Source organism: Lepisosteus platostomus, chromosome 6, assembly GCF_059453375.1.
Source record: "Lepisosteus platostomus isolate fLepPlt1 chromosome 6, fLepPlt1.hap1, whole genome shotgun sequence".
Classification (NCBI taxonomy): Eukaryota; Metazoa; Chordata; class Actinopteri; order Semionotiformes; family Lepisosteidae; genus Lepisosteus; species Lepisosteus platostomus.
Window position 1 is genome coordinate 55385806 of NC_142616.1, and position 19616 is coordinate 55405421.

General features: G+C 38.5%; 1 protein-coding gene across 1 annotated transcript; it reads right to left on the reverse strand.

The window, feature by feature from the left end:
* Window positions 1–1554: 1554 nt before the first annotated feature.
* LOC148661921 (cadherin-related family member 4-like) lies at window positions 1555–18925 on the reverse strand. The gene is made up of 19 exons (XM_088636418.1): window positions 18242–18925; window positions 17001–17188; window positions 16737–16893; window positions 15796–15887; window positions 14602–14709; window positions 13687–13790; window positions 12847–12977; window positions 12388–12568; window positions 11958–12108; window positions 11524–11626; window positions 10783–10986; window positions 10256–10395; window positions 7543–7684; window positions 7143–7348; window positions 6538–6680; window positions 6179–6232; window positions 5171–5252; window positions 3376–3403; window positions 1555–2168 (listed from the first exon to the last, which is right to left on the reverse strand). The coding sequence occupies exons 1-19, from the start codon at window positions 18303–18305 to the stop codon at window positions 2113–2115; spliced, it is 2334 nt and encodes a 777-aa protein (XP_088492544.1). The 5' UTR covers window positions 18306–18925; the 3' UTR covers window positions 1555–2112.
* Between the last annotated feature and the right edge of the window lie 691 nt (window positions 18926–19616).

The window sequence follows — 19616 nt, forward strand, 5'->3', positions numbered from 1 at the left end:
AGCACTGCAGTGCTGTGTGTAAAGACCTGTGTGGAATTCACACAGTACTCCAATGGTCCAAGAGAAAGGCTTCTTTCTTGTAGAGCTGGAGATGCTAGAATGAGTGAGGGCAATAACAGATGTACCAGAGAATGTGTTTCAAAGGTTGTAGAAATAAGCTGTAGGGAGATCTTTCATTTTACTTAATAAAGAAGCTTGAATAAATTGCTATTAATAAAAACAGCATCCTTTTGCGAGACATCATGGGTGGTGCTATCTACATTATAAGATTTTATCAGGAGATCAGGAAGGAAAGAATAATATCTTCCTTCTAACACCATTCGGAACGGATTCACAGGACCAGGTCTTAAGGCCTCAAAACTGAGGGTGAACGTCCAGTTTTTCAGTAGAAACATTTTTGCTCCAATTTGATAGGTGCATGTTTGACAGAGTCTGAATGTACACAGTTTTTGAGCCTCAAATGTCACAATGTTGCTATAGTAACTTGTGCAAACTACCTAAATTAAGATAAACTACATTTTTAATATCCATGAACAGTCTGCAGGGGTATAATTTGAATAGTGATTAAATTACAAACAGTCTGAATTTACTTTTGATCTCCTAGACTGACGCTGCTTGTGTATGTCTGAGTCTGAGAGTGAGAGACTATGATACTGGAGACAACTGTAGCTCATGCAAAGTATCATGGTTTAAAAATCGATTCTTAATTAAGCCAAGTCCGTTGTGTCTGAAATTCTTCAAAACAAGCAGCCCAGCAATGAAAAAATGCAAGAATCGTTTTACATTTGCAAGTAATGATCAGGAACTTTTTGTTATAGAGAATCTCAGGCTAAGATAAAGCAAATCAATTAAAAGTGTCTAGATGTGATTGGTATACAGTACATATTCAATTTGTTGGGACCAAAACACCGTTTTTTAAATGTTTAAGATTAGGGTTGGGTCCTTGAATAGTTCCAACATTGAGCAAAAAAAAAAATCCATCACTTCTTGGTTTATCATGTTGGATGACGTCTATCAAGACATTGAATTGGTCTTTATTCAAATTAGCTGAAATGTATGTGTTGGAGAAAAAAATATTTTAAATTTTGTAATTTAGTGCTTAGGTTCACAAAATATCCAGCATTTATGTTTTGGTTTTCTGATGTATTGTGGGTTATTTGAACTGATGAACACTGACAATGATTGTATTTGTTTGAGGAAACGCTATGTCCCTGAGCTATAAAAAGTGAAATTTCTGATCTTCTGTTTTTTTTAAGTAACCACAGATATATCTCCCTGTATATGTCAGAAAGATTTTTAACATCAATGTACAGTAGTTTTGCACACAGCGCCATGGCTAAAAGATCAGGTTGCATATATTTTCCTATGAAAGCTATAGTATTTCTACTGCAGATCATTTGCATTTGACAGATGTTTTCAAATATGACTTTTTAAAACTCTGAGCTCTTGTTTTTAATAGATAAAATACCTAGAACATTTCATCCTTCCCCCAGTATCTTGAGGTCTGATTTCTTGAAAATATCTGAGAGGGATCAAAAAATTACTGTTTCCATATTGAATGTTTCTTGTGATTTTATTATGATCGATATTTAATTCAGCATCATTAGCAAACAGTACAGCCTTATAACTTGCTCATTTTACTTAGAAATATGACTTATAACATAGGCCTCAGAATTCAAATACATATGGTACATACATATGTACACATGTATACTGCCATCTGCTGGTTAAAAAAAAGAAAAAAGTGCCACCAGGCCCAAAAGATTGTTACGTTCCTTACTTTACTTAGCTGATATTTTCCTCTAAATATTCTAATCTCATCTATTTATACAACTGGGTATTTTACCGAAGCAACCAAAGTAAAGTTCTGTATTAAAAAGAACAGCAGCTGTTCACCTAGAATTAGAACCCATTAACCTTATTAGAAATTTAGGACAGTCTCTTACTACCAGAAATGCATAATACTGACACATTTAGCAGATACATCATTATAAACCTTTAGTAATGAAGTTATCATCATTAATTAATGAAAAATCACATATATGAAAATACAGCCATGGAATTCCTTGATGGGCACTCTGAAGCCATTATCTTTATGCATTGTCTCAGCTCCTAGATCCACCTCCTCTGTCCTGTTTGGGAGTTAAACAGATAGTGTCTTCCTGTAACTAAGGAAATAATATTCATATTAGCCACAAGAGGGACACAAAGGAAGGGTTAACATGATCACTATCTAAAATCTCAAAAGCCTAAAAACCTACCTAGAGGACTTCACCAGACTCAGTAGTGATAACAAAGACAACCATGATAATGGAGGGGGTATGCATTTAGGACTAAAAGCATGCCGTACGTCTTTACACTAATGGGTGTGTGGGGGTGGTACAATCTGCAGTGCGATGTTGATGAAGTTCGGAAATGGGATCTGTCAAGAAATGAAGCTGAAGCTAAGCAGCTGTGAGCCTGGTCAGTACCTGGATGAGAGACCTCCTTGGAAAAACTAAGGTTGCAGCTGGAAGAGGTGTTAGTGAAGCCAGCAGGGGGTGCTCACCCTGCGGTCCATGTGGGTCCTAATGCCCCAGTATAGTGACGGGGACACTTTACTGTAAACAGGTGCCGTCCTTTGGATGAGACATAAAACCGAGGTCCTGACTCTCTGTGGTCATTAAAAATCCCAGGGCGTTTCTCGAAAAGAGTAGGGGTGTAACCTCGGCGTCCTGACCAAATGTCCCATTGGCCCTTAACAATCATGGCCTCCTAATAATCCCCATCTATGAATTGGCTTCATTACTCTGCTCTCCTCCCCACTGATAGCTGATGTGTGGTGAGCGTTCTGGTGCACTGGCTGCCGTCGCATTATCCAGGTGGATGCTGCACATTGGTGGTGGTGGAGGGGAGTCCCCATTACCTGTGAAGTGCTTTGAGTGGAGTGTCCAGAAAAGCGCTATATAAGTGTAAGTAACTATTATTATTATTATTATTTTATTATTATTATTATTATTATTATTATTATTATTGAATGGTCCGAAGAGATCCTTGGATCAATAAGATGCCAGGGGGGACAAGTGGCCCCCTCTTATTTCTAACTTTCTTCCATTATTTGGTTCTGGCAGGAGATATGCAGCTGTGCTTCAAGCGGTTCTTTTGTCATGTGCTGGTACCTACTTAACGATGCTGATATTGTAACTGTCAATAGTTGGAGAGTTCTGACACCTTCTGCATTCTGACTATCACGGCACTCTGGTAACCAAAACCCACATTTTATGTTTCAAACTCACAAAAGTCTATTCATACTGCATATGGCATGTTCACAGTGCCTCATAACCTGCACAACACAAAACCTTCTCCTTCCCTGGCACCAAAAGAAAAGAAGAATACCTGGATCTTGTGCTTTCCCGTCAAATCTCTGCAAGCAGAAATAGCAATGAAAAATAACTTTCAAAATACATTCTTATCACACTAATTAACAGTGTCTTATCAGGTGCCGAGTTATTTTAGTCAATTGTTTTGCACAGAAAATGACTTCAGTTCTTTGTTGCTCGTCTTCACAAAGGGAGATCTCCATCTAGTGAATATTGGAATATAACATCTCAAAGAGAGATAATCCAGTAAACCCTACTAAAAACACAAACTGTGCATTTTTTAAAATGTAAAACACTTCCAAAGCAGCACTATCACTAATGAGTTCAGATTCATGTAGGTCACAGCTGTACTGTTCACATACATCCATGTATAGTGACACTTTTTAGAGGTTTTTTTTTAGGAGACCTACACAGAATCAGGTTCTGTTCTGTGTAATTTTTGTTTTCGTGTTCTGGTAGAGGTGGGACTGGTGTCTATAAAGAAAGACAAATTAGCCTTGAAAAAATGATTGGGGGAATTTTTTTTTTAAATGATCAATCTCCAGGATCATAACATTGGTTCTCATGTTGAATCAGGAAAGAGCTACTGGGGACACAGTACATGGATCAGGAAAGCTTTGCAGCTTGTGTGATAACAGAGACGCTTAATGAGCTGAGATATCTTGACATTTCCACTCTCCCCTTCAGCTTCAACTGAATACAGGAAGAACACAGACACATTACTGCTGGAGCAAGATGATGCCAGTAGCACAATCACCTTACATCACTATTAACACATGTGAGTACTTATGAAGTGTGCAAACGTCCTACAGTTGAATGTGTACTCGCAGAGAGTGAGATCATCTGTTATGTATAATATATTTTGTAAGAATACGTATATGCATATTGACATATAAGTGTCAGACTCATGTGTGGGGATGTTGCAAACAAAGAAAACACGGTGAAGGATGTGGGTCTTATTCCGCAATGAAGATTTTTTTTTTTTATTCTTTATGCCGAAAGGTCGAATTCATCCCTTTCCCAGTCTTTTCTTGCTGCAGGATCCTTTTCATTTGTAGTTGTGATGAAGGAGATGGTGAGGTGGAATGTTCAAGGCCACAGACAGGGACTGGGAATTCGACACTATTGGCTACTCTGTCATCAGTGGGAGCGGTTTCTCCATCAATCCCGAGAATGGTCAGTTATGCCAGATCATTGATATTTTCCTTTGAAATGCCACCCTTGGTAAATACGAGACCCTGTGCACTGGGCAAAAACATATCTAATTTAAAGGTCAAATATCCTTTTTGTAATCCAGTGCTGCTAACACTTATTTCACTCTTCCACAAGTTAAACTACAAATAAACCTTTTGGTTTTAAGTGTTTTGTGATATAAACAACAAGAGGTCCTCTCATAGAAGAGACAAGGTTTTAAGCTAAATTGTTATTGATCTGGTTTTCTCCACCTGGAATTTGCTGGTGGCGGCATATCACATTTACAAACTCACACTGAGATGTGAAGCTTTTTGTGCTCAAAGAAGGTAAATGAAATCTGACTCCAACTTCTCAAGCCAACCACCCATTAACTACTCCTGAGAGAGTCTATTTATTCATCTGGGGTTCATAATATTTTGTCTTAGTGAATGGACAAGACCATAGTCGGTTTAACATCAGCATGTTTCTCAGACATCCCTTTACTCTTTTCATTGTATGGTAATGAGGAGGAACTCTGCCCTCATCTTTTACTTCTCAAAGGTTTGTATAATCTCTCATCCTATCTCATTTCTCTTTGCTTGGCCACTGTGATATTTGACCATCCTCTGCTGTATTACCTTTATCACTGGATCAACTTGAAGACCGTGGACTGATGCTTCTATTTCCTTAGTCCTAATTTCATCAGCGCTGTTCAGAATCCTGTCATAAAGAAGAAATGATAACATTCAATATGATGATAAAAATGATAACACACTAAACTCTCTGTAGTCCACACTCTAAACCAACAGATAACGTTTGAAGGGAGACATTTACTGTATACTTACATTTTTATATTTCAACACAAACAAATAGGTTTGACCCGAACCCCTTAGATTCTTTCCTTAATTTTATTAACAGTGGCCAAGAAGTCGTGTCATGTCATTTGACGAACTTGTTTATACCATACAGTGTCTTGGGAAGCCGGAGCCTACCTGGCAAGCAAAGAGCACAAGACAGGGTACACCCTGGACGGGGCGCCAGTCCATCGCAGGGCAAGTGCAAGCCAATCATATACATGGGGACAATTTGGAGGCCACAGTAAAGGCAGAGGGGGGAAATTTGGCCTGGATTCCGAGATAACTCCCTACTCGTATTGAGAAATGCCTGGGGATCTTTAATGACCACTGAGAGACAGGACCTCGGTTTAACGTCTCATCCGAAAGACGGCACCCACTGCAGTATAGTGTCCCCGCCACTATATCAGGGCATTAGGACCCACACAGACCGCGGATGGGTGCCACCCACTGGTCCCACTAACACCACTTCCAGCAGCACCATAGCTTCCCAGGTGGTCTCCCATCCAGGTACTGACCTGGCTCAACCCTGATTAGCTTCAGTGGGTAGCAAGTTGAGAGCTGCAGGGTGACATGGCTGCTGGCATTTGGCCAAGAAGTGCAAAACAACTCTATAAAAATGAGAGAACAAACACAAAGACTGTACGAATAAAAATAAGTGCACAAACATGTGTTTAAAGTGGAAATAGGTTCTCCACAAGGGACATGACATCTCTTGTATGTTTTGCACTTCTGGGCCAACACAGTATTTAGATGTACTGTAGTATCACTGTAGTTTAGCATCACACTCACTTGTCATTCAGCAGGTGCTCTGACATGTCTAGTGGCCTTCCACAAACTGAAGTCCTGGGAATAAAAACAAAGACTAAAATAAGGAAACCCATACTTAAAAAATAGTACATTTTGTGGCCTTCTGAAGCCAAAAGGAACAGTTTGTAGCTTTTGCTACTGCTGTGTGTTGTTCCATTTTATGAACAAATTCCAACAGTATTCCTTTATCCTTGGAAAAGGAAAATTCTGTCTGACACATCTGCGTGTCTGATTCATTTTGCCACACTAAAGGATAGGTTTTATGTAGCCAGTGAGGTTATATGAGAACAAATTCCACCACTTTACTTCCTGTTGAACAGAGTGGTGGGGGAGATAGTTACCATGTGAGGAACTTCCACATAAGAAGACCCAGAGAGATCAGAGCCAGAGCCCCCGTAATAGTCAGGACAAGCACGAACCACAGATCAGGATCCCAGTACTTCTGCAGTGAAGTCACAACCAGGGGAGCCCTGGAACGAGTCTGCTAGAGCAGAAGACAGTGTGAGAATCACATTCAGAAATGAAGAAGACAGAAAACCTATCTATACACCTCTGCATATAAGTATGATGAGACTAGTGTTCACAATACATTTTAGATTTTCAAAGAAGCAGAGAATAGAATTATGGGAGTAATGAAGTGGACCAAGAAAGAAGTTGCTTTCCCACTTCACTGACCAAATGTTTCACAGTTTGCACAGAATCCTGTTTCTTAGTAAGGATCCAATGAGTATTGGGTATCATGTGAGCAGAAAGGCGTCAAAATAACACCTGAGAGCTTAGGTCAATCTACACTGAAAGGCAGTCCAAATTTCATGAAACTGTATAGTGCATGTTTCACATGGATACAGAATAATCAGATGGCAGTCAAATATCTGGGTAATTCGCATTTGCTCTGTGTTTGAGTATAGAAAGGACTCTTTGTCACCTGTATCTGTGTCAGACTCACCTCGGTGGTTGTTGGGTTGGTTGTCGTGGTAGTTGTCCATGGAATCACACGAACCACAGCCAGGACCTTGGTGGAGTGTTTACCATCTGACACCTCAATGGCGACCTCAAACAGTGTGTGGTCAAACAACCCTTCAGGATTGTAGGAGAAGGTGTTTTTGGAAGAGAGACTCATGCCATTCATTGAGAAACGCTCAGTTACTGCACCTTAGTGAGACATTTAGCAAAGACAAAACAAAGTGATGATTAATCTCAACTAAGAACATTTAAATGCATTCATGCATTAATAAATGAAAAGTGAAAGCTATTTTCTGTTTCCCGTCTAATTATTAACAATCTTTTAAAATGTCTGTACTGTACAGCATTAAAGAGATTAATTTCCTCTTCGTGCACAGCCATACCGTTTGTTATAGTTGCAGTTAATTCATCGTCATCAATGTCTGTGCAGCTCAATGTGATTATTGGGATTCCTGCTGCAAGTGTGGAATAAATTGTTGACTCATACACAAATGGATTGCATACAGGTGGATTATCGTTAACATTCTGTAAAGGGGAAAAAATAAAGAGCTATGACATTTCCAAAGGCACCATATTTATCACTTATATAACACTACTACTGTAAGTCTTGCACTGCTCAGATAGTTTCAGACAGCAATGTGACTGACATTTATTAAAGCCACTAAACAGCATTATTTTATCATTTCAGACTACTGTACTATATGTTGCAAAGTCAAATTTTTGTTTCCTGAGTGAACAAAACAGAATCCTAACTTTATACATCTTTCTGAACTGGCTCCCATACTGGATTAAAACAAAAAGATTAACATAATAGTCTTCCAATATTTTTATGTATGTCATTCAATCAATTTGGGGGTTCATTGAGTATTTCTGGTTTTTGGGCTTTTAATTTTTGGAACTTTCCAAAGACTGTATCCATGGAGCTAAAACACAAACAATTAGATCATGGGAGTCAGCAGTTATCTTGTTTAAATCTCTTTAATTTGTCTGTATTTCACCATGTTTTTATGTATGTATTTAAAATGTAGATAATCATGGGGTATTTGAGTGTGTTATTTTTTATTCTCCTTTTTGGGTGTGGATTGCTGTTGTAGGGATGGATGGCAGGAGGTCTGGGGGGTTGTTTTAATTTTGTTCTCATTTTTATTGCAGTTTTTTGATTGTATAATAGATATAAATAAATATTAAAAATCTAAAAATATTTATACAAAACTGGGGGTATCACAGGGTAGTGGGTAGGTCTCTGGACTCCTAACTCCTATGGCTGATTCACAAATGTATAAATGCATTTGTTTTTGACCACATAATAATAAGTCCCTACTGAGAAGACTCTTCTTGTACTTTGAGCAAAGTACATTATCCCACCTCTCCAGTCCACACAGCTCTATAAACGGAGATCAGCATGTCTGAGAGTAATCCCTGTGAGGGAGTCTTATGCTCTCTTGCCTATTTAATGCCAAGGAAACCAAGTTCTGGCCTGAAGAGCTGGCATAGTGCAGATATTGAAAATTACTTAGTAATCATTAGGCTGAAAAAAATGCCTTAAAAATTTTCTGTTCTTATTTCATCATATAATTATCTGCTAGAGGATCTCAGTTCTTTCTACTTTCAATAAATGACATGCAGTGAGAAAGCTCACAGTTGCTCTGTACTTTAAACAATGTCTTGTTCACACAGTTTCTGGTGATGAATTTATTTAGTACTTCTTTTTTAAAATCACTTGAAAAGTGTCTTCAGAAAACAACAAAATGGTTTATACAAAGCAAATATTGAAATTTAATGCCGATGAAGTTTCTACTTGAAAAAATATAATGTACTAACCATCGTGTAAGGAGGTTTTTAGGGAAAAATGCTTGTTTTAATAAAGAAAACCTGCTTTCATGCTTTTATAAAACCCTTTCTTTTATGACTTAATATTAAATAAATAACCTCTACCCACAGTAATAAATACCAACTACGCTCATTGACTCTTGTGTCCTACCACTTTTAAGGGGGACTGCAGTTCCAATTTCGCAGACCAGTTAATAAATCTTGGTAACAAAATGAATTTAAAGTATAGAAAAAATGTACAAATCTCGCATTAAGCACAAAATCATGAGCTTTGTGCAAGTACTGTGAAGTGTCATGTTGTTGCAAACCCCATGTGTTATCACGGGCAAGAGCAAGAGTTCCCATGACTGTGACGTGATAGAGCCCTTCCTGCTCACTAGTCACTGTAACAACTAATGTAATGAGATGTGTGTGTGAATTGAGTACATGTTGTGCAGCAGATATTTCACTACAGAAAATTACCAATGTGATCTGCAGAGGTATCAGTAAGTTCCATTATATCAGCAAGTCTTGATGTTGAGGGCAATATTTATATTGAATTAAAAGAGATGTATTCACAAGTAGTTCAAGAAGGTACCTGCGTTAGCCTGTGTACCTGCAAAGGAACAACTAAAATGTTATTCCATGCTGAAAAGAGAAGAAAAGAAACACAACGTTTTGGCTGTAGAGCCTTCTTCTCCCATACCCAAAGTAGGCTCCACAGCCGAAATGTTGTGTTTCTTTTCTTTTCAGCATGGAATAAATTTTACTTGTTCGTGATGTATTCGCAGGCCTGCTTCCTTACAATGTAATAAGACTACATCACGTCACAGAAAGTTTTGTTGCCTTGTTCTGAATCGCTTAACATGGCGCATACCTGCAAATGTAATCTATTTTGCGCTGTAAATTGAAGGTTTTATAAGTGACTGCATACATTTTGCTTTTATTGTGGTTTGAAATGCACTCAACAATACTGGTTCTTTGTAACCTTGAAATATAAAAATAGTGATATTTAAATAAGTTCCCCTTTAAATATTTGCCACCTGCCACTGGTTCTCTCTAATAATCACTGTGGACTACAAAAAGCCACAGATTTATCAATTTGTAATTTTCAGGAAGAAGAAAACCCGTCCCCTTTCCACTGAGAAAAATATTGGCCTTTGCTTTAGGTCTCCAGCTCAAAAACTACCTGCATGGCACACCATGAAAAAGCACAGTCACTGCTGCACAGTATCAATAAGACAGTCTGCTCGTCTTGGGAAGAAAAAGCAACTGGGTGAGAAGAACCTGAACATGGATGGTGATCTCTTGATTGGCTGTCCTCTGGTTGCTAGGATCTACATCCTGGTTTAGGTCTACAACTTGCACCTTCAGGAGGTGTACCTTCTGGGTTTCAAAATCCAAGCTTCTTCTGAGATAAAGTTCTCCTACCAATAGAGAGAAAATTAACCACCAAGGAACATAAAAAACAACAAACCTGTTTTTCATAATTTCATTATCATTCCAGAACGTGGGTTTGTAAATGTGATATGCAGCCACCAAGAAATTCCGCGTCAAGAAAACCAGATCAATAGCAATCTTGCTTAAAACTTGTATGAGAGGACATCTTGTTGTTTATATGATCAAAGACTTAAAATCAAAAGGTTTATTTGTAGTTTAACTTGTGGCAGAGTGAAATAAGTGTTAGGAGAACTGGATTACAAAAATAATATTTGACTTTTAGATTAGATATGTTTTTGCCCAGTTTACAGGGCCCTTTTATTTACCAACAGTTGTATCTCAAAGGAAAATACCAATGATCTGGCATAACTGACCATTCTTGGGATTGATGGAGAAACCACTCCCACTGATGATGGAGTAGCGCATAGCATTGAACTCCCAGTCCTTGTCTGTGGCCTTCACTGCGCCAATCACAGCAAGCCTGGGTGCATTCTCAGGCACACTGAAAGCCAGCGGGCCCTGGAACTGAGGTGTATACTCATTAACACGGGTCACTGTGACCAGCACAGGCACAGCAGCTGAAATGCAAAACACAGAGGAACCTCAGCCTCTTTTTCTGCAGCCGTGCATGAACACGGACAAGAAAAAAAATAAACGTGCAGCCTTTTCATATGGAGTAGCATATGATGCATTAAAATATTTAAACTAGAATAAAAAGCATGAGTCCAAACACATTCTTTTTCCTGCCTAGTATAAAGATCTTCCAATGTCCATACCTTGCTGAATTAAATCATTGGCCTACAACATTCCCCAGACTTTCTTTGATGTTTCACAGAGAGCAATATGTCATTGAGTTTGTTTTGCTTTCCTTGATTGAGAGCTCATAACATGTTCTGAATGTCACAATATTTTTGGTCACAAGCCACAAATCTGAAGCTACAGTTTATACCATTGTCACATAACGAGATGCTCAATAAAAGAGCTGTGAGAAATTGTAACAACTGGACTGATTCCAAAATGTATAAATGCATTTGTTCTTGACCACGGGGTCATATATAACAAACAATTGTTATTTAGCAGACCAACAATACTAATAACCAAGGTGCCATACTGACTTGTGAGGGAGGGTATACCACTGTCATTGACCCATACAGTGGCCTGGTACTGGAAGTTATTATTTGCAACCAGAGCATTATCGTAGTCCAGAGTGTTATTCACCTGTAAAAAAAGAAATGATTATATGCAAGGATTGTGTTTTTATAAAGATATAAAGACAGATGTTTATACAATGATTTTTTGACATACACTGTTACAAAGTGATTCTGCCTTTAACATTCAAGGTTGAAATCCATAGTGTTAATAAATACTTGTTGTGTTTAAACTCCATTGTCAAGGGTTTTTAACCCTGTGTGAAAAACAAAGGAATAAGTCTGAAAGCAGAATCAAAATAAGTTTGCTGGTATGCAAATTCCTGTCGTGTCACAGTGAATTAAGCCCAGGTGTATCAGTGTATCTGTCACAACGTCTCCCCATCATCTGTAAATCTTACCCTAAGATAGCCGTTCTCAAGATGGAAACTGAAGAGAGATAAATTGTTCGGTTGTAGCTGATAAGAGAGAGCAGTGTTGCTGACGTCGACATCATGGCAGGTCAGTGTACCCAGGCTGGTGCCTACTGGAGTTGTCTCTGATACCATTAGCCTACAATGAAACCATTTATAGTGACAATATCAGCCAGACTTTTGCTGCAGAATTTAATTTAGTCTCTACGACTATGAGAAGATCAACTATTTTGCATGGGTATACAGTAGGAGAATGAGGTGATGACAATGATTTTGGAAAGGTTTTGGGCTCATTTAAAAACTATTAAGCTCCATCCATTACATCTTGGCTTAACGGACTCCATTACTTTATACACTGTGGCTCTTAGTCCTTTGTCCATTCATCCCTCGCAACAGCTCCCACTACAACTGATCTTACACAAAGACAGAAGGGAAGCAGAGCGGGGGGTATTCATTGACATCCAGCACGGTGACAGTAACAGTGGCAGTGGCACTGCGACGATCTAACCGACTGTAGGCTCGCACTTTCAGGACACTATACTGCAGGGCCAGGTCTGCTTCAAGGTCAAGATTGTAAGCTGTTCGGATGATCCCACTATCTGCAATAAGTGACAGAGGAATGCTGTTAGTGCAATGTCAGGATTCCTGATAGGCCCAGCTGGTCAGCTCAATACTCCACCTGTGGGCCTTTCCTGTGAAGAATGAAGAGAAAAAAATATTGTACCATAAAAGACCAATCAATGTGTTACATTTGCACCTATTTTTAAGCTCCTTATTATATTTTCTCATCAAATCTTGTGAATGCTGTCACTGAAAAATTATAAATGTGTTATTTGAAACCATGCTTTTCTATCTGAGTGCACGATCCCGTCCATACCTTTGTCTATCTTATATGGTGGGTAAATTTCCACAAAGGTGTAACCTATATCAGAGGCGTTGGCAGTGACAGTCGCCACATAGTCATTATTGCCTTTATTCTCAACAATGGAGACATTCTGGGAAGGATGTCTAAGATAAAAAGAAGAGGAATCATCACAAATGGCAAATAAATGACAATGTAGGTATTAATTCTGCATTATATACTGTATACTGCATATATCCATCCATTTTCTAACCACTTTATCAGTTAAATCACAGGGTTGCAGGAGCGCAGGAGTCTATCCCAAAAGACAACTGGCATAAGACAGAGTGCAAGTCCATCACAGGGCACACACAGATGCAGACACATGCACACTCACACCAGGGCCAATTTTCCCAGAAGCCAATTAACCTTCCAGGACGTCTTTGGACTGTGGGAAAAACCCATGCCAACATGGGGAAAACATACAGACTCCACACACATAGCACCCCAGGTCTGGAATTTAACCCAGGCCCCCTGCGCTGTGAGGAAGCAATGCTATCCACACTACTATACACATTTATGATTTAATTCTAAAACAAGCCACATTAATCTTTGACAATCGTACTATCTTAAATTTAATAGTCGCTGTCTTATTTTCTTTCATGTTTTTGCTCTAATGACGGAGTAATCATCACTAGCTGCATTATTCTACATCTGCCAGCTCTGCAAAGATACGCTTTCATGACATATTGCAAAGAAAGCCCTGTTTATTTTAAAGTACCGGGAAGGAGAGACAAGCCAGGGAAAGCTGCTGCTTTGTGGTCTAGAGGTGGCAGGCTTTTAGTAGCACAAATTCACAAAAAGTGCTGTACTTACATGAACGTGAGGGGGTGAATAAAGACTTTTAGGACCTTGATGTGGATGGTGCCACTGCAGTTTGCACCATGTTGGTCACTGACAGTCACAGAGACAACAAAATCCTAAATGACAGCGGAGACAGAGCTAGCGTTAGTGTCTCTTTCACTCCATTTACTTTTCACAGACATTCGGCCTCCCACTCTTCACCTGTTCACCCCAGAGCAAATGGCAGGAAGACAGGATAACAGGTGGGGTAAAAAAGTACAAGTGTGCAGTATTTTCGCACTTATGATTACAGTACATGTCTTGTTTTCCTATCTGCGCCTTTCATTTATTTTTCAGTGCAGGGCCTTAAGTTCGTTCTGTATTTTGAGGCACACATTAGTAGCATACTAAATACTGAGTAACAATAATATGCAAGTCCTTTGGGAAACAGGTGCAATTCCGTAATTTATCATGAAGTGTTTTAAAGTGTTACCATGTTTTATTTGTTTCAGTATGGTATGGTGGCTTTACGCAGGAGGACAGAAACTTATTTATTGGAAAGCCTGAGCATATCAGAATTTCAAACTGGGGTTCAGACCGTTTGCTGCCCCTCTGTGGTGGAAATATGTTTAATGGAATGATTAAAACATCCTCATCATCTATTATAACTCTCTCAGTTCGTCATATTATCATAAATATATAATAAACTGAATTAACCATTTTTCTGGAGCCGTAGATGAAGAAACTGGTACTTCTATTTGAAATAAAAATATTCACTCACTGAGAATATGTGAATTTGAGAGACATAACTATTGACTGTTAAGCAGTACTTATCTATTAACTGAAGTTACAATGTTCTGGTGCACTAACATATACTGTATGCTGGTAACTGCCTTCAGGTGTGAAGTTAACAAACAAAAAAAATGACGAAATAAAGCTCAAACTTACTTGTGGCCCATTTTGGTAATCAAAACTTTGATTAGAAGTCACAACACCAGTGCCATCAATCTGAAATTGTTTTCTAGATGAAATGGGCTGCACTTTGCTTATAGTGTACTGAATGAAAAGAGAAAGAAAAATAAATGAAAAGAGAAAGAAAAATAGACTTGTGTATCCAGTAACCAGGAGCGTTCATTACAATATATAAACAAGACCGCATTGAGATGTGGATGCTGGGTAGTGAGAACTTGGGCAGGGGGCAGAGAGAGGCTCGCTCACTAGTTAGATTCATCCCATGATCCTTGCCTATTGCGCGGCTAATTTGAAAGTTGCACTTCACAACCTTCGGCTTGGTTTTATCCTGCTCTGCTGTTCTTCCGCTCAAGACCCAGAATCACAAACAAGCAAATTCCCAAATGTTAAATTTGCAAATATCGAGACCCTGCTGTATAACAAATGTGTCATTTCACAAATAGTTGGGGGACAAAGATGGCAGTAGAGGGTCACCTTCAATTTCTGAGTTCTCCTCTATATTACCACCGTTCTGCCTGGTAAGCCACATCACAGACGCTTTGCAAGGCTGGTCCTGTCACTACTGGGCTAGTAGCCCGCAAAGCAAAACCAGGTTGCTGCTGCAAGTGATGTTGATATCCCAGCAGGTGGCGGTCTTTTTTTCTGGATCAAAAGTTCCAAACCAGTGCTCTTGTATGGTGAAAGGGTACACTGTGCACCAGGAAATAGACTGAGATGTTACACCAAAGTCCTGACTACTTGGTCATTAAATTTGGTTATTTATTTATAAGATTACTTTTGCTCTGTGTTTTTTTTGCAAGCCCCACATGTCCCTGAAAGGAATAGTCAATTTATGGACAAAGCGATTGGAGTGATGCACCAGAATGTGTCAGTACAAGTATGTTCTCCTTCTTGTCCAAGCAGAAAGCATTTTTGGGGCTCAGGAGGCTGTACTGAGAGGACTGATTGACAAAGACATATGGCATTGGAATAATTTCCCAGACTGGGTTTATAGAGAAGTTATTGTCTCCGAACAAGCAATTATCATAAAATGATATACTGTACAGTGATACACTCTGAACCGCAGTATGGTATAGTTTGTGTGTGACTTTTGGTTTGAACCAGTTTTCCCCTTTTAATTGAACGGAAAAAGCAAATGACACCAATGTCCACTCCAAGTCCTCTGCTTACAGTGAGCATGTCCTTCTCATCAGGGTCAGATGCCAAGACATTGTAAACCCTCACAGGGACAGATAGGCTCTCAGGGATCTGGACTTCTGCACCTACAAACACACACATTTTATCCTCTCTGTTAGAGCATTTCACTACCGTGAGGTGAAGGAACTGCCATCACAAAACTCACATGGGTCTCACAAGAAAGGTCACTCCATTCTCCATAACATAGCCTAAAGTGGCACTTCTAAATAATGAAGGAATGACCTACAGAAATTATTAAAATATTAAAATGTAACCACAATTCCATTATTATAAATATTTTTGTTACTTAGAATGCCACTCCCTGCATGTTTTTCTCTCAGTATGTGACAATGAATAAATACCATCGTATATCGCTTAAAATTATATAGTATGTAATAAATAGAATCTTATGGACATATATTCCTGAGGAATGAGGAATATATGTCACAGAAAGCACACAATGGGTATTGTGTTGGGGTGACATAGAGGTGCAGTGTTTAGCATTGCTGCCTTGTAGCACGAGGGCCCTGGGTTCAAATTCTGGATAGCTATCTGCGTGGGGTTTCATGTTCTTCTTGTGTCCACATGGGTTTCCTCCAGGTGCTCCAGTTCCTACCCACACTCCAAAGACATACCAGTAGGTCAACTGGATTCTGGGAATTCTGTGCCTGGTGTAAGTGTGCGTGTATTTGTGTTTGTGCTTCACCTGTAATAGACTGGCATCCTATCCAGAGTGTATCCTCATTTGTGTCTTTGGGATAGGCTCTGGCTCCCCCAAGACCCTTAGAAAATGTATGAACGGCTCGGTATTATGTTGGGCAGCAAATGCTAAATATACAGTATCTACTGTAGTTATTTTCTTTTCTTCAGCTGCATCCAATAGTGTTTTCACCGCGAGAAGACAAATTAACGTCAGCATGTACAAGATTCAGTACCTGGGAACTGGAAGAAATGGTCACACACTGGTGGCTCATTGACATCTGTAACATGCACATTGAAGCTCTGCTGTACAGTACCATTGGCAGAGTCCACCCTTAGGTACACAGTGTACATGCGGACTCTCTCAAAGTCCAACGAAGCATTGAGTCTGATCTGATTGAGGGGAATAGAAAGAATAGAAAGATTGATTTATTCCTGCCATGACAGTGTCAGATCGCAAAGAAAGCAAGAGTGAAGGACCATACCATGAAATAGTTTACCTCAACACTGAATACTTCAAGGTCAAGTGTTGGATTGACAATGGGCACCTCAAAGACATTCTGCGGTGTCACGGAAATGATCTGCACTGAGAAAGGGGGACTCAGCACTCGAACTCCAAACTGTTGCACAAGAGTCCTGGGACGACTGTCTTCCATAATGTCAACAGAGGGCTGGAGGCCTATGAATTCTAAAGAGAATGCCATTTAGATTCTACAGTAGTTCTAACCCTGGGTAACTTGCAATTTCACTGTGCACCACTAATTCACTACAAATTCTGATAAGACTGTTGTCAAGTAATGGATATCTGCATGACTCCTGCATTAATATATAACTTGGTAGCCAAACAACACCTGACATTTATGTAATATTTTATTGTATACATCTTGAACCACCTTGTGTCATATTTGCTTCAATGGGTAATGACTGTGCTAATAAAAATCTGCAAGCACTCAAGATCACACTAGCAGACACAGCTAAACTATGTGGAAATTAAAATAATTCTCTCTATACTGTATGTCTTAAAAGTATAAAAGCCACTCATTCGTTTTTCCTGCACATAGGATTTCATAAAACTTTTTCCTGGGCATAGTGACATCCTGACACACACAATCCAGCACAAATAACAAATGTCAATGGGGGGAACACTGCAAAAACAGGATAAAACAGGTATGCGAAAATGATACAGCAATTAAAATGATTTTTTTGGAATTATCTGTTTTCCAATAAATGACTCATCATATTAAATGATGAAGCTAATATACTTAGACCTAATGTCTGAGAGTATCCCTGACACTGACGTTATGTCATGAAGTTCCAGAATTTATCATTGCTCGGTACAGTATAAAACATTTGTATTATTAATATTATGTTATTATTTAATATATTATTTATTTTTAATTATAATTCCACCACTTTACATAATTCAAGTCTGTTTTTATCTGCTTTGCAGAAAACTTGTAAAAATGAACCCAGGTCAGGTAGGAAGAAGCAACAGCGTTGATGTATTTTAAAATAAACTTATCATACAACATTTGGTGGTGGCATTTTAATTAGCTAAACATAACAAACAGTATTACTGCTGTCACACTGTTGGTGAAAGAGAAACAACCTAATCTTTATGATGACAAAAGCTTAACAATACAGCTGTTAACATTTACACTCGTTAATGCAATTTAGGACACAAACGTAAAAGAAAGAACAAAGTTAGAGCTAAAAGGAAAAGCTAAACCAACATTCTCACCTTGAAGCAGACAGACATGAAAGAGAGCTGGGAAAAGCAGCCCATAAGAAGACATCTGACCCATCTTATTAGAGCTTTTCTATTGCTCTCAGTCCAGAATCCAGTCAGTGAAGCAAACACACTTTTACTGATCTTGTCCTGGAGACTGAGAATTTTGTTGTCTTTAGCTGTAAGCCCAGAGGGTTGCCAAGTGCCATGAAGATCAAACATACCTTCTCTATACACATAACTGATCTGTAATTCACTGTTATATAAACTTAGATCTGCCTGGTCTTGCCTGGTTTACAGCTTTCTGATGACGTTGTCCGCTGTATTTTATCATTTTGAGCTGGGATTGCAACCAGATGAGGCAGCTCACACTATGATGGCATGCATCAGGGAATAAACTCAGATAAGTAATTGGTGGAAGATAGCTCTGAAGCCCAAGGTGCATTCAAAGACATTTTTTTTCCACATTCTTTCTGAAAATTCTTTAAATCTTTGTGTTTGTACATTTATTGCAATAATTTATTCTGTAACATTTTCTCTTTCAGAAACAGTCCTGGAATATTTACCACACATCAACAATATCTTTGAAGCGTTGTCACAATCTGTTATTGCCGTAGAAATGTTAACACATCTTTTATTCACATCATTATTAAGTACAACCTAATATGCAGTAATAAACACTTTGTTTATTTTTAAGTCAGGAGGTCGATGTGGTTCCTTTGAGAAGCATGATGTCAAAATCATATTGATTTTTCTTAGTGACCTTGAAAATCCCTTTATTCCCACCCGTTCCAAGTAAAGCTACTAGAGGGCAGTATTAACACAGTGAAAAGGCAAAGTCCGCAGCTGTTATTGTGGTGGTTGTTATTCTCAACAACAATATTATTATCGCTATTATTTAAAATTCAATTATATTATTGTTGTAAGCAAACAATATTATCGACTTATTCTTAACCATAATATTATTGTTATTACTACTTACAGTTACTGTTTTATTAGTAATGTTGATACAAACAACACTTATTTTTTAAATATAATAATACAGTATTTTCTTTGCGTCTTTAACAAAATCTAATATTGCAAGCAGTACCATTTCTACTTCATTGTTGCAACAGATATGCTACTAATCGCTAAACGTGGACGCATTATCAGATTCAAACAAGGTCCATTTAAAAACAGATACGTCGTCGATCCGTCATTAGAATATGCAACACGAAAGAACATTATTCGCTTGTATATAAATAAGACTGAAAACTTCTTAACGTTTTTAATGAATGGCGTCTCTTATAATAGCCCAAAATTGTGTATCAAGACTTAACTTGAAGGAACTATTTAGACACTAAATACAGACTGAAATCAAGAAAGAAGAATGATTTTTTCTTAGCAA